This window comes from Pseudopipra pipra, chromosome 6, assembly GCF_036250125.1.
Source record: "Pseudopipra pipra isolate bDixPip1 chromosome 6, bDixPip1.hap1, whole genome shotgun sequence".
Lineage (NCBI taxonomy): Eukaryota > Metazoa > Chordata > Aves > Passeriformes > Pipridae > Pseudopipra > Pseudopipra pipra.
The window spans coordinates 49,986,428-49,998,968 of record NC_087554.1 but is presented as its reverse complement, the minus strand read 5'-3'; the positions used below and the strand labels follow the sequence as shown (position 1 = coordinate 49,998,968).

General features: G+C 40.5%; 1 protein-coding gene across 3 annotated transcripts; it reads left to right on the top strand.

Moving 5' to 3' along the window:
* The first annotated feature begins 1,231 nt into the window (after positions 1-1,231).
* Positions 1,232-10,832, top strand: LOC135416199 (alpha-1-antiproteinase 2-like). Of its 3 annotated transcripts, XM_064659051.1 has the most exons (6): positions 1,239-1,338; positions 1,827-1,918; positions 6,160-6,825; positions 7,762-8,032; positions 9,829-9,976; positions 10,587-10,832. In XM_064659051.1, the coding sequence occupies exons 3-6, from the start codon at positions 6,177-6,179 to the stop codon at positions 10,779-10,781; spliced, it is 1,263 nt and encodes a 420-aa protein (XP_064515121.1). In that variant the 5' UTR covers positions 1,239-1,338; positions 1,827-1,918; positions 6,160-6,176; the 3' UTR covers positions 10,782-10,832. The 3 variants fall into 3 exon arrangements, with proteins under 3 accessions (XP_064515120.1, XP_064515121.1, XP_064515122.1); XM_064659050.1 differs by lacking the exon at positions 1,827-1,918 and having other exon boundaries at positions 1,232-1,338; XM_064659052.1 differs by lacking the exons at positions 1,239-1,338; positions 1,827-1,918 and adding an exon at positions 2,035-2,196.
* Positions 10,833-12,541: the final 1,709 nt, after the last annotated feature.

Below are 12,541 nucleotides of genomic sequence, written 5' to 3'. Positions count from 1 at the left end.
CTTCTCCCAAGTAACAAGTGATAGGACAAGAGGAAACAGCCTCAAGTTGCTGAGGTAACCAGGAGAGGTTTAGTTTGGGTATTAGGAAAAATTTCCTCATTGAAAGGATTATCAAGCACTGGAACAGGCTGCAGTTATCTAACAGACATGTAGATCTGGCACTTAAGGACATGGTTTAGTGGTGGACTTGGCAGTGCTGGGTTAATGGTTGGACTTAGAGATCTTAGATTTATATTCAAACCTAAATGATTCTATGATCCTACTAAGTATAGCACCTTTTCTCCTTGAATTGCCTGTCTCCCAAGGGAATGCTCCTCCTCGGTGGAAGGCATTCACCAGGGCACTGACCTGTGAGTTTTTCCAGTCCATACCCACATTAGCACAACCCATGTGGTTGCCCCTCCGTGGGTGCTGCAGGAGCACCCTTACAGGGGGATCATGTAAAACACAGGTGGTCTGACCACATGGGTCCAGCTCTGTGTGAAAGCATGCTCTGGTGCACTGGCCTGCCACTTCCTTGCCTGTCCTTTGGCAGTGTCTGTGCCTTGTGCCAGCTCACACTTGTGGAGCACAACACAGCAGTTTGTCCTTCAACCAATTGCTGCATGAGATAAAGAGTGACCCCAGTCTGGCTGAGGTGGGCTGGGTACCATGGGCTCCTGAATGCCCATCTCTGCCTTCATGCTGCCATCCCTACAGTAACCCTCAGCTACTACAAACATCAGTTTGTATTTTAAGATAACTATTAGAGATGTCCCCAGAAATTGGCCCTTATTAATGGCAATGTAGATAATTAAGAAATAATGTATCATTTTAAACAAATATGCCAAAGAAAAGCAATGAAAAGTCTGGTGTAGAGGAAGCAAAATATTTCTGTGCAAAATACTAACTTGAGATCTGGCTGCAACATTCATCCAGCTGTCTTTTCCTTAGGCTCCTGTCTAGTATTATATATATGTTTAATTTTACTCACTTCAGTACTTCTACTATATGAACTCATGCAGTTTACAGAAGTTAATGATGCATGTGAAGTATTTGGTAGAGTGAGTAGTATCTGGATTCCCAGGAGGAGGATGTGTAGAAATGCAGGAGGACTCTTATGACTGTTCTAAGCAAAGGCAGGGTTTGGCCATGCATATACAGCAAAAATCAGGTGCCTGCCCCCAAAAATTGTCTTCACTGTTTACTCTGCACCATTTCTAAAGTAGTAACACTTGACTGCCCTGGTTAATGTTTTCTAGAGGACGCTTTGCTTTCATAATGCTATTTAACAGTATAAATAAGAGAGGGAGCTGTGGGATAGTCCTGCTGAAGACAGCAGAATCCTTTGAAGCTGCTGTAAGTAGTGATTTTTTGCTTCCTATAGAGACTTCAAAAGTGTCTCCTCTTTTTGCAGGCAGTTGATTTTAAATCTTTTCATCTTAAATTGAAATCTGTCCTAGATAAAGAGGCTTTTATTGGGTCAACTGGATAAAAAGGACATAGGTATCACAATTGAGGCAATGAGTTGCCTACACATTGTCAGGTGGCTGACAGAAGGAGTAAAAATCTAAAAACCAGGGCAGGGTATCTAGTTGCCTTGCAGGACAGCAAGGTGATCTCTGGACCCAAGAAATCCTAAAAGTGGGACTTTCCGTGATGTACCCCCTGCTAGAAGAAATAGGCTCTGCTCCATTAAAAGTCTGAGGGTGGGTGATTAGAGCTTTTTTTTTTTTTTTAATGTATTAGTGATTCTTTTTAAGTAATTCTGCTGATTTTTGTATTGAAGGTCTACAAGAAATACTTTGCTTAGGGGGTGGTATATCTATTATCTGCTTCCCTTTCAGACGAGACATTGCACTAATCATCAGATTACAGGACCGTTGAGAGGGAAGGAGAGAAAACTTCACGTGCTCAGGGGAGTGAAGATCACAGTGAGGTCAACACTCTCAATGAGCCAGAGACTGGGCTGTGGTCAGGTGTACACTGGAAAGTAGAAACTGGGAACCTGGTCTGATCTGTTCTTGCAGAGAGAAGAAAATCTCTGCTGTCTCACCTGACTTCCCTAACCACTGCACTCATTCTTTTTTATCTACTTTTTCATCCTCTGGCCTCAGTAATGCTTCATCTCTGAGTGTGTGCATTAACTCAGGTTCAACAGCAAATACACGTGATGGCCTGGTAGAACAGTGAAAGCTCATGTTCACCTGTTTCCAGGTAAAAGGAGGCCTAGAAGTGGGTGATGCCACTCTCTGGGTGAGCTCCACAATGCTAAACTGGCTTACAGAAGATAGAAGAAACAGAAAACAGCTCTGTGAATAGTCACATACATTTCTAGAGGATAATGTAAACTTGGCTTCCATGTTTCTGCTGTGAAAGGAATTACTTTTAATGAAATACGGTGGTTAGCTTCTGTGAAGAATCCAATGCCCTTGGCTTCTGTTTGCAACCTTTTAGGGGCCTCAGGCATAGAGGCATCAAAACTCTGAATGACAAGAGAAGTAAATGTCTAGATGATCAGTCTGGAAAAGGCCCTGATCATGTCCAGGTGCATATAATGAAGTATGCAGAGAGCTTTCTGGCCAGCCAGGAAAACACACGAGTTTGTTGTGCTGTTTGAGTAGCTAGTCCTACAGCAGGATCCTGAGGTCATGTTCTCACACACAAATATGGCTAGTCAAGTCTTTCTTTTGTGGGTTTTTTTTGTGTGCTTGGGTGATTTTTTTTATGTATCTGAGTAGCTGATATTAGTTCAGCAGACCCCACTGATGGTGGTAGTGGTGGTGCTGTGTCTTGATATGCCTGGTGCTCCCATAGTGCAGCTTTCAGGAAACAAATTTCTCAGATTTCCTCATTCAGAAACAATTAGGAGGGTAGCAGCACCATCTGGTGAGCAAACAGCTTTTCTATTTCATGCCTGCATATGTCTTTGAGTAATGCAAGTTTTCATGTTGACTGAAATGAGATTATCAGGAGTACCCCTTATGGGAGAAGTATGGGATGAATATTCATCTCCTGGAATATTACATGGGACTCTAAAGGCAGAAAGTTGTCTTCAGAATTGTCTCTCCAAATCATAGAGATAAAATCAGCCCCCAAACGGATAAATTAGCTATATCCACAAAGAAGCAAGTTCTGTCAGTCAGAAAACTCAGTCCAGCTCACTTCCAGGTTTTCTGGTGGAATTATTCTAGGGTAGCTTCAGCTAATCCCAGTGTTCTCCATTTTCTTGCTGAGTTACATGGTAGGGAAGATTGTGTGAGAGGGAAGAGGTAATATACTCAGCAAGTGTTATCACCAAGTCTACTACAGATAAATTGCTGAAAACACTGTCCTCTCAGCATTGGCACGCGCTTGTGTCATTGTCTGGTTTGATTGAAAGCTCTTCTTTAAGCAAGATGTTCTTGAATACCACAAATGTATTGTCATTGTAACACACACAAAGAGAAGAAAAGAGGCAGAGGTAAATGTGGTTTTTTCCAGGTTATTCAACAAGTCAGTGTAGATTTGGATTTTGAATTGAAGTGCTTTTCACTTCTACTGCCATGTTGATGGACAAACTGTTTTTTCTGGAGATTATATGAGTAAAGGTCTTAAAATAGGGAGCTTTCTGCAAACTTAGCTCCTTCAGGAAATTTCTTAAGAGCTTTATAGCTCGTGTTCTCAGATCTTTGCATTTTAATAAATCATTAGCAAGTATGCTTCGTAGGAAAATCCCTCAATCATTAAGGCCACGTGAGAATCTACAGCTTCTGTCTTATGCTGAAAGGGTCTCTGTTGTCAGTTTGCCACTGGTTGATCACTTGCCAACCTAGAAGCCACAATAATATCATATGAAATACTAAGTATCGAGTATGAAGTATTTGAGTATAAAGTTACAATCCCCAATGATTTTATGAAGGCTTAGATGATGGAAATTTTATTATAAAAGTACCTTTATGTTTCAAAGAAGGGACTGATGGAGTGGGCCATTTGTATCTTCAAGGCTTAAACAACAAAAAAAGACCTCTACAAACTGCAGCTACCAAGTCTCTTATAATCTTATGCTTTTAAAACCAAACATTATCAAGATTTTTGTGAGGGCTGACTCACGATTCTTGACTGTTTGTGATTGGCCAGTACTGAGTAACAGATGGATGATTCAGATTCAGATTGTATTTAATTATCTGTGAATTCAGAGTTGTAATAAAAGGAAATTAATTCCATGAAAGTACATAAACTAACCACAAAATGTGAACATGTCATAACTACACAGAGCAAAAATATCAGGATAGGGAAAATACCCTTCAGAAAATGGTAACCAATTTTTTAGAGAACCCTTACAGCAAACCCATGCTGTATCCACTAGCCACAGTTTTGAGGTCAAGTCAGTTAAATACCTTGTCTACCTTGTATTCCAAATAAATAGAAGTTGGCATTTTTAGGTGTACATAGAAAAGCCCATCTATCTGCTATATTATGTAATAAATATTGAATGTGATGAGATAGGGAACAAGTAGCAACTTATGTTTAAAATAAAATGTTTCATTTTTTGGTATTCATGTTATTCTTGATAAATTATGACTGCAGCTGAGTAAATAGTTCATAGTAAACAATTTAACCAGAGACAAGTTCTGAATCAGCCTGCTGGATATGTGGAAATAGATTAAGCTTAGTTCTGATGCTTTTGTTTGGGAGCTGATTTCTTTTCAAAGTCTGACTAATATATTGGCTCACTGACAGCGGTTTTAAATATTCAGAACTGGACCTCTTATGCTGAGTTACAAGTAACTGGATATATTGAGAAGTATGATTTCAATGTCAAAATCAGAGGAGACCGAACTATAATTTAAAACTACCTTGTACAGTAATTGAAAATGAAGTTACCAAGAACCCTTATAGTTCTTACACTTGTCAGTAGCTCTGTAGGTGTTATTGCAAAGAGGCCTGCTTTTTAGAATTACTTATAACAAACATGTAAATGTTTGAATATTTGATTATAGCTTGAAAATGTTTTGTTATAAGTCTAACTGTAAGTGGATATTCAACTACAAATATAATTTTCTCCCTCTGATGTTATAGATAAAGCTAGACTGTAAGCATAGCACTTTCTGACAACAGAAAGTCTCTCAAATTGAATCATGCCGGAGATGAAAGGTGCCATTGCTGTAATATATCTCTCCTTACACAATTTTAGCAAATATGGCTCATTATCTCCCCAAATCCTTTGCAACTTTTTCACCATTTCTTTGCCCTACATTCCTACTCTGAAATGAGGCCTATTGGGACAGTCATATTCCCATTTCCAAAGTCCCTTTGTAAGAGCTTATACAGTGCAGGGTATCAGCTCTGCAATGAAATGTAGCTATGACAGCCAAGTGTAACACATTGATAAATATATTGCCCTTCTACCAGTAGAGCATCTGATAAAAACAAGGCTTTGTTCTTTGTTAATGATATTGACTGCTTCTGGTGAGCTGAAAATGAACCCACTTGAATGATTTTATTGGTCTATGAAAAGACAGCACTTTGTTTCAGGTTCTTATTTAAAGCATTACATTATTTCTATTCTGGAAAAAAAACCCAAACACCTGTTCCTTAGAGAGGTAGGGGTTTATATTTGGTTGCTGCTGAAGAACAGCCACTACTAATTTGTCCTTTCTTGAAATAGGATGCATTATCAATCTGACCAAAATTTTATTTAAAGATATCCTTCCTGCCTGTTTGCTCAAATGCTGTTTGTATGTAGCTACTAATTGCTACTCACCTGCATGAATTTCCTCTTTCTCCTTTTACTCATAGAACATCCAAACTTCTTCTATGATGAGCTTTCCAGAACTTATTTAGACCATTAGTGTCAAAAGCACAGTGGTACTGCAGTCTTCTAGTGATTATCCATGGTGTGTTTTCTGGTGGGATATGCTCCATTCTTCAGCCTGCTGAGGGTGCTGTGTATTCAACTAATCCATGCTGAATTTTGCCTTTGCGGATATTTAGGGTGAGGGTGGCAGAAAGAGTTGGTAGACACTTGCCCAGAGGCCTGGGAAAATAATAAAAAGAAAAATCTGGCAAGAATTGGAGAACATGAAAACTGAGGACAAAAGAAAGAGATGCGATTTTTTATTCAGTGGTAATGACAGAGTAACTATTTCTACCTAATTAATTTACTTACCTTAGAAATATCTTCTTTTTTTTTCATAGGATTTTAATACAAGAAGATGAAGAACTCATTCTACCTAAGTTTACTACTGGCTGGGTTTCATGCTGTTGCCTATAGTCAGCTCCCACCCAGTCAGCACAACGGACATGATCCAAACGATCCTGAACACCACATGCATCATGGAGGTGAAGCAATTGCTTGCCTCAAACTTGTGCCAAATAATGCTGACTTTGCATTCCAGTTTTTTAAAGAGGTTACACTGGAGGCACTTGATAAGAACATTATCTTCTCTCCTGTAAGCATCTCCAGTGCCTTTGCAATGCTGGGCCTAGGGGCTAGATCAGCCACTCAGACCCAGATCCTGGAAGGACTTGCCTTTAACCTTACAGAGATTCAGGAGGAAGAGATACATGAAGGCTTCCACAACCTAATTCATATGCTGAGCCATCCTGAGGGTGGGGTCCAGCTCAACATGGGGAATGCCATCTTTGTAACAGAGAAGCTGAAACCTCTAAAAAAGTTTTTAGATGATGCCAAAGCTCTGTATCAGCTGGAGGCTTTTACCACTGACTTTAACAATCCCCCAGCAGCTGAAAAGCAGATCAATGATTATATAGAGAGGAAAACACACGGGAAAATTGCTAATTTGGTCAAGGACATGGATCCACAGACTGTAATGCTTCTGGCTAGCTTTGTTTTCTTTAAAGGTAAGCACTCCAGGGTTCGCATTCACACGATTCATCTTTACCAACAGCCCTAATGTCAGCTGCCTCACTTCAAAGCTGGTCTGGGGAGAATTTCAAATGATCTTTGCTGGACCAGAAGATCCCCTCATGGCATAGTGGAAGTGGTGGAGAGGTGGCAGGATCCTGCTCGGCATGGGGAGGGAGCTGTGGGCCACACAGGCTTGGTTGTCTTTGTGACAGCTGCAGAAGCTCTGCTCCGAGCCACAGCTGCCCATGTGTTCAGCTTGAGCACGTGTTCGTGGGTTTAAACATAACTCCTATTGCCCCATGTTCTTCTGATTTTCAGTAAAGGCACTGAGACTCATACATGACCTAATCTTTTTAATACTTTTTTTAAAAGTATGCATGATTCAATGGCCTAATTTACTACATATTCCTTTTTTCCCCCTATCAGAGTCCTTTATATATACCCTAATATTTATATATGGAAAAAGCTGGTAATGAATAGGGAAGAACATTTTAAGGAAAAAAGTGGAAACTGTGCATTTCTGATGTGGGTTAGATGATGTGCTCTTAAGCCTGATATAACACATCTACAAATTGAGGCTTATGATTAAAGTCAATAGAAATTAAATGCATGCAGTACATGAGTACATAGATTATGTTTACAGAAAGGCCACTTAGATCAGCTGAACAGAAAAGCAGTGGTAGACACAAAAAAAATGGCTAATTATTTCATTACTGGCATCTGAAACACAAACTGGAATCCAATGTACTCTTTTGACCAGGTAAAAAGATTCTTGCCTTACTGTGCTACACATTTTAAAGTGTTATGTTTGAAACTTCTGTATTTAACACATGGAGGAATAGGTGAATATTATTATGAGCTATATAAAATTTAATCTATGATGGGATAGAACATGGGATATTCAGTTAAATTCTCCTTCTTTGTATCAGGCAGCTGGGAAAAGCCATTTAAACCAGAGCATACCGAAGAAAGGGAGTTCTTTGTGGATGCTGAAACTACTGTGAAAGTCCCTATGATGTACCAAACGGGCAGATTTGACTTCTATTTTGATGAGGAGCTGTCATGCACTGTGGTACGGCTGCATTATAATGGCAGTGCTACTGCATTTCTGGTTTTGCCAGCAAAAGGGAAAATGAAGCAGTTAGAGCAAACTCTGGACAAGGAAACCATCCAGAAATGGTCAGATCATCTCTTCCAGAGGTAATCTTCTGCCAGTCAGCTGCAGCAGCACCTATATTTATAGTATTTTACTCTTTTGGGAATGCAAAGACTGTGAACTTGGTGATTCTGGGAAGCGAGTGGGTTATTTTTGGCTTGTGTGCCCTACCTGTAAAAATCTTGCAGCTGGTTTGTATTTAACTATTCTTTTGTTGATGCTTGAGTGATTTGCTGCTCTCCTAACCAGACTATGGGCTTCCAGGAGTTCCGAATAGCAAGCCTAGATTGGTGTTTCTAAAATACTCCATCAAGTCAGTGGAATGGTGGCAATTTTAAGGCAAATCTTCTATAACGAGATTTCAACTAATGTGTTTTACCTCTCATATATCACCGATACACCATGATTCAGGCCCATGTCTAAACCTCAAATGAACCATAACTTTTACAGTTTGTAGTATTGCATCCATACATAGTACATCCTACACAAACATCTTCCTTACAGAAACCCTTGCATCACTCAGCAATTGTTAGAACGGGCAAGTGATTAATTGTGAATGTCCCGATTTTCTGGCATTTTGTTTTGAAACTATAAAAATCTAATGAGGTTCAGTTAGCTTCAACCATTGACACCAACATCAGCTAACATGTTTTACAACCTTGTTTGTCTGGGAGAGAAGAGATCTTAGCAACAGCAGATGAGTAATATCAGGTTAATACATGCTTAATTTACCAAGCTCTGCCCTGATTCACAACTAATAAGGCTGTGCAGTTCACACCCATGTATCTCAGTGCATCATCATAGAAATACCAGCACAGTTTGTAAAAACATAATGGGTAGCAAATTGGATATAAGCTAATAATGTGATACCTCAAATATCAAAAATAAAAATGTGTCATTCTCAGCTGTAATATCAGGATAATCCTTCTTTAAATTAATTTGTGGTGCACGTTCATTCGAGATAAACACAGGAATAAGTACTTCATGGGAGAAACTGTGAGAACCAAATGGCAATTTCCATTCTGCTGTTGAGGCCAGTGCTAGAGGTCCCATCCTCTTCTAATGCACTGGGCAGTATCACACAAAGGTTACAGAAATGCAGTTTGGATCCTGTCTGTTTTGCTATTCAACCCAACCTGCCTCTGGGCAAGACAGCAAAAGACTTGAACTACCTAAAGGGTAATCACTGTTGCAGGTGACTTGGATGCTCTGAGCATCCCTGAACAGTACGTTAAAAGAAATCCAGCAGAAAGCATACTAAGCAGGAGCTGTCTACAAATAGCTCACAGTCAAAGGCAAACTTGATCATGGCCAGTCCACAGGAGGACATGGCCATGTCCAATTAGAGGACATGGCATCCAAAAATGCAGACAGCAGGGCCAAGACCTTTCCTGAGCCATGTTGAATGCCACAGTTATGCCAAAAATACTTCTTTGCTTTGAAGTGCTGGGTTTGCCACACTTCTCCCCAAGCAGACTTTGTCAGAACTTAACTTCAGCTCTCCACCTTCTTGAGCGACATGAGCTGTCACCTCAGCCCTCATCTTCTCTGCCTGTAAAGCAGGGGCCTTGTTACTGTCCTACTTAGCAGAGTGCTCTCCGATTTCCTAAAGCAAAATACCAGATAAATACTATTATGATTACTATTATTGTTATGATTAAGAATGATAGTGCTTCTATCAGCATGAAAAGCACCAGCAATTGAATTAGTGCCCACTGTACATTCAGGGTCCAAATCCCTGGGGTTTGACACTCATGGGAATTGCACAGCTTTCTCACCATCATTTATATTGGTGAAAAATTCTTCTCATCACCCACTATGTTTCTCTTCTACCTAACAGCTGTATGGATCTCTACTTCCCCAAATTTTCTATTTCTGGGAGCTATGAAATAAGTAACACCCTTAGGAAGATGGGAATTGTGGATGTGTTCACCAACCAGGCAGATCTCTCTGGCATCACTGGCACCCCAGAGCTGAAGGTTTCCAAAGTAAGTCTGTGGCTGTTGGCCCTCTCCTTTTCTTTCACAAACACGGAGGAAAACCCCTCAGTGACAGCATCCTGAAACACCAGCTAAATACAGCTCCCAGCTTCCCAACTTGCCTGCAACAGGGCTCACTTAGGCCTCAGCCCGCAAGCTTACAAGAGGAGTTTGGTCCCTGGTGACACTGGAGATCAGATTAGATCACTGCATGTCTGTTTTTTCAAAGACTGGTATTGGCCAAGATTTTTTGAGGCAGTAACTAAAACATGAGAGGAATATCAACCCTTGGCTCCTTGACAGGAACTGCTAATGCTTCCAGGCACACCACAGCCTGTCCTCCCTGCCTTGGAGACTCGGTTTTGGAGGTGCAGACAAACACTTACAGGTGGAGCCTCCATTCTTCATCCAATCTTTTGGACTTCTTTTTTTTTTTAGGGGATTTATGTAGCTCCATCCTGGTCCTCATTAAAGCAGCCATGACTACAACAATACAGCTCTTCTGCCTCTACTCACTCCTCAATAGATGCCTCAAAGTAGGGCTGCTTTAAAAGGAGGCTGATTCATCCTTCAGGTGGCTGTTGACTGCCCAGAATGACTGTATTTTCTTTTTTCCTAGGTTGTTCATGAGGCTTCTCTGGATGTTGATGAGAGAGGTACTGAGGCAGCAGCAGCAACTGCTGCTGAAATAATGCCAGTGTCTCTTCCTCCTACCGTTGAATTCAACCATCCCTTCCTCATGCTGATTTTTGACAGAGATACAAACAGTACACTCTTCATAGGAAAAATAGTTAACCCAACTATCACTAGCTGAAGTGAAATATGACTTTTGTTTGCTATTACCAATTAAAGATGTGAAAATGCATGACATGATTCATTTCCATTTGTACCAGAGTGTATATTGTTCTTTTTCAGCAACAGTTTTCATTTTTATGCCATCGTCAAAAACTATTGGTATTGACCATAACAATTGCTGAAGAGGAAGGAAGGAAAATGCTTTAAATTCAGCTAGTAAAGAATGCCTTTTTTACTTTACTGAAGGTCAAGGAAAGACCCAAGATTTGCCAGGATTCAGAGAGAAACATATATATTTCAATGGAAGACTCCTGCTTAATATGTGATTGTCAGCCAGAATAGCAGACAAAATTATGAACATTTTTGCAAATAAAGCAGAAGTAGCTGTAATTTACCACATGTAAGCAAACAAGAGATGGGAATAGTTGGATCGACATTCCAGGATCACAGGAAAAGGAAGCTTCTAATGGAGACAGCACTGGGAATGTGAAAAGCTGCTTTCACCAAAAATTTTGCTTTCTGCCCCAGAACCATTTTATCATTCTTAGTATTAATCTAGTAACAAATCTTCCTGAGTTTCTTGAAGCTCAAAACAGAACTGGAGGATCAAATTCTGCTCTTGAACCTGAAGATTTTCAACCATGTATTGCCAATTTGACAGACTTAGATGGAGTAGCTTGCTTTTCATACGTGTATCCATCAGTGGTGAGAAGGAGGATGTAGATGAATGGGAAAGTGAGGTATTTGGATGGCAAGTACCCAAGCTGAGATCTGTGGAAAACCTATAATGGGACTCTAAAAAATGGTAGATGTTTCAAATACTACCCTTTTACAGCCAAAAAAGTAGGTGGGGAGCACTCAATAAGCACATCACCTGACCCATGGAGTGGTGACAGGCACCTAGGTAGATTACAGGGCAGCTTGAAGGCTGACTGGTAACCATTTTCAATGGGCCTGCCTTGGCAACAGGTACCAGAAAGAGTACAATTACCCCTTCTTTACCTAAAGTTGTGGAGTTTGGAAAGAGATGAAATGGTGTCCTGGCATTGGGAATGACGCTGGGAGCAGTCAAATGGCTTGGGAAGCTAACATAGCCAAAGCCAGGACTTGTGTGCCCTCCGTGAAATTAAGAGCAAGTGTGATTTTATTAGTTTGCTGCAAAGTACTGTCTCTCCTATTGCAATCAAAAGGAAAGCCCCCTTTCTGCTCTTGTTCCTAGTAAATACCCCCCGTTAACTCTCATACATAGTGCTTGGTGGTGTTTTTTGTCTAAACACAGTACATTTCTGGTGCCTTCTTGAACTCTTCTCCATTTGTTTGGGTGGCTTTGTGGCCCAGTGCCCAAAAGCGGCAAATAATAAGGCACCCTACCTGTGGAGGATTCTTGTCTCCCTGACATACAACTGCAGGGTGCAGCCTACATGGGATCAGTCTCAGCTGTTATCACAGCTACTGTTAACTTCTGTTAAGGAATGGGCATTCAGCAAAGCAACAGTGAAACCTCTAGGGAGGAGAGAGCTCAGAGGTGAGATCTTCAGCTATGTATTGAATTCCCTAGAGTTGTCGGACATAATTGATTTTAGTAGAGTGATTCTCAGGTTACATCAAGAAATGATAAAGGAACGAAGGCTGCAAATGCACAGTTACCTGTACAAGACTAAATATTGCTCACTCCCTTGTAAACCACTTCACAGTGGATGAAGACATAAACACAGAAATACAGCATAGTAGGAGGAAAGTTGTCCCCATGTGTTTCTGGGAGAGATGTGAAGACAAAGA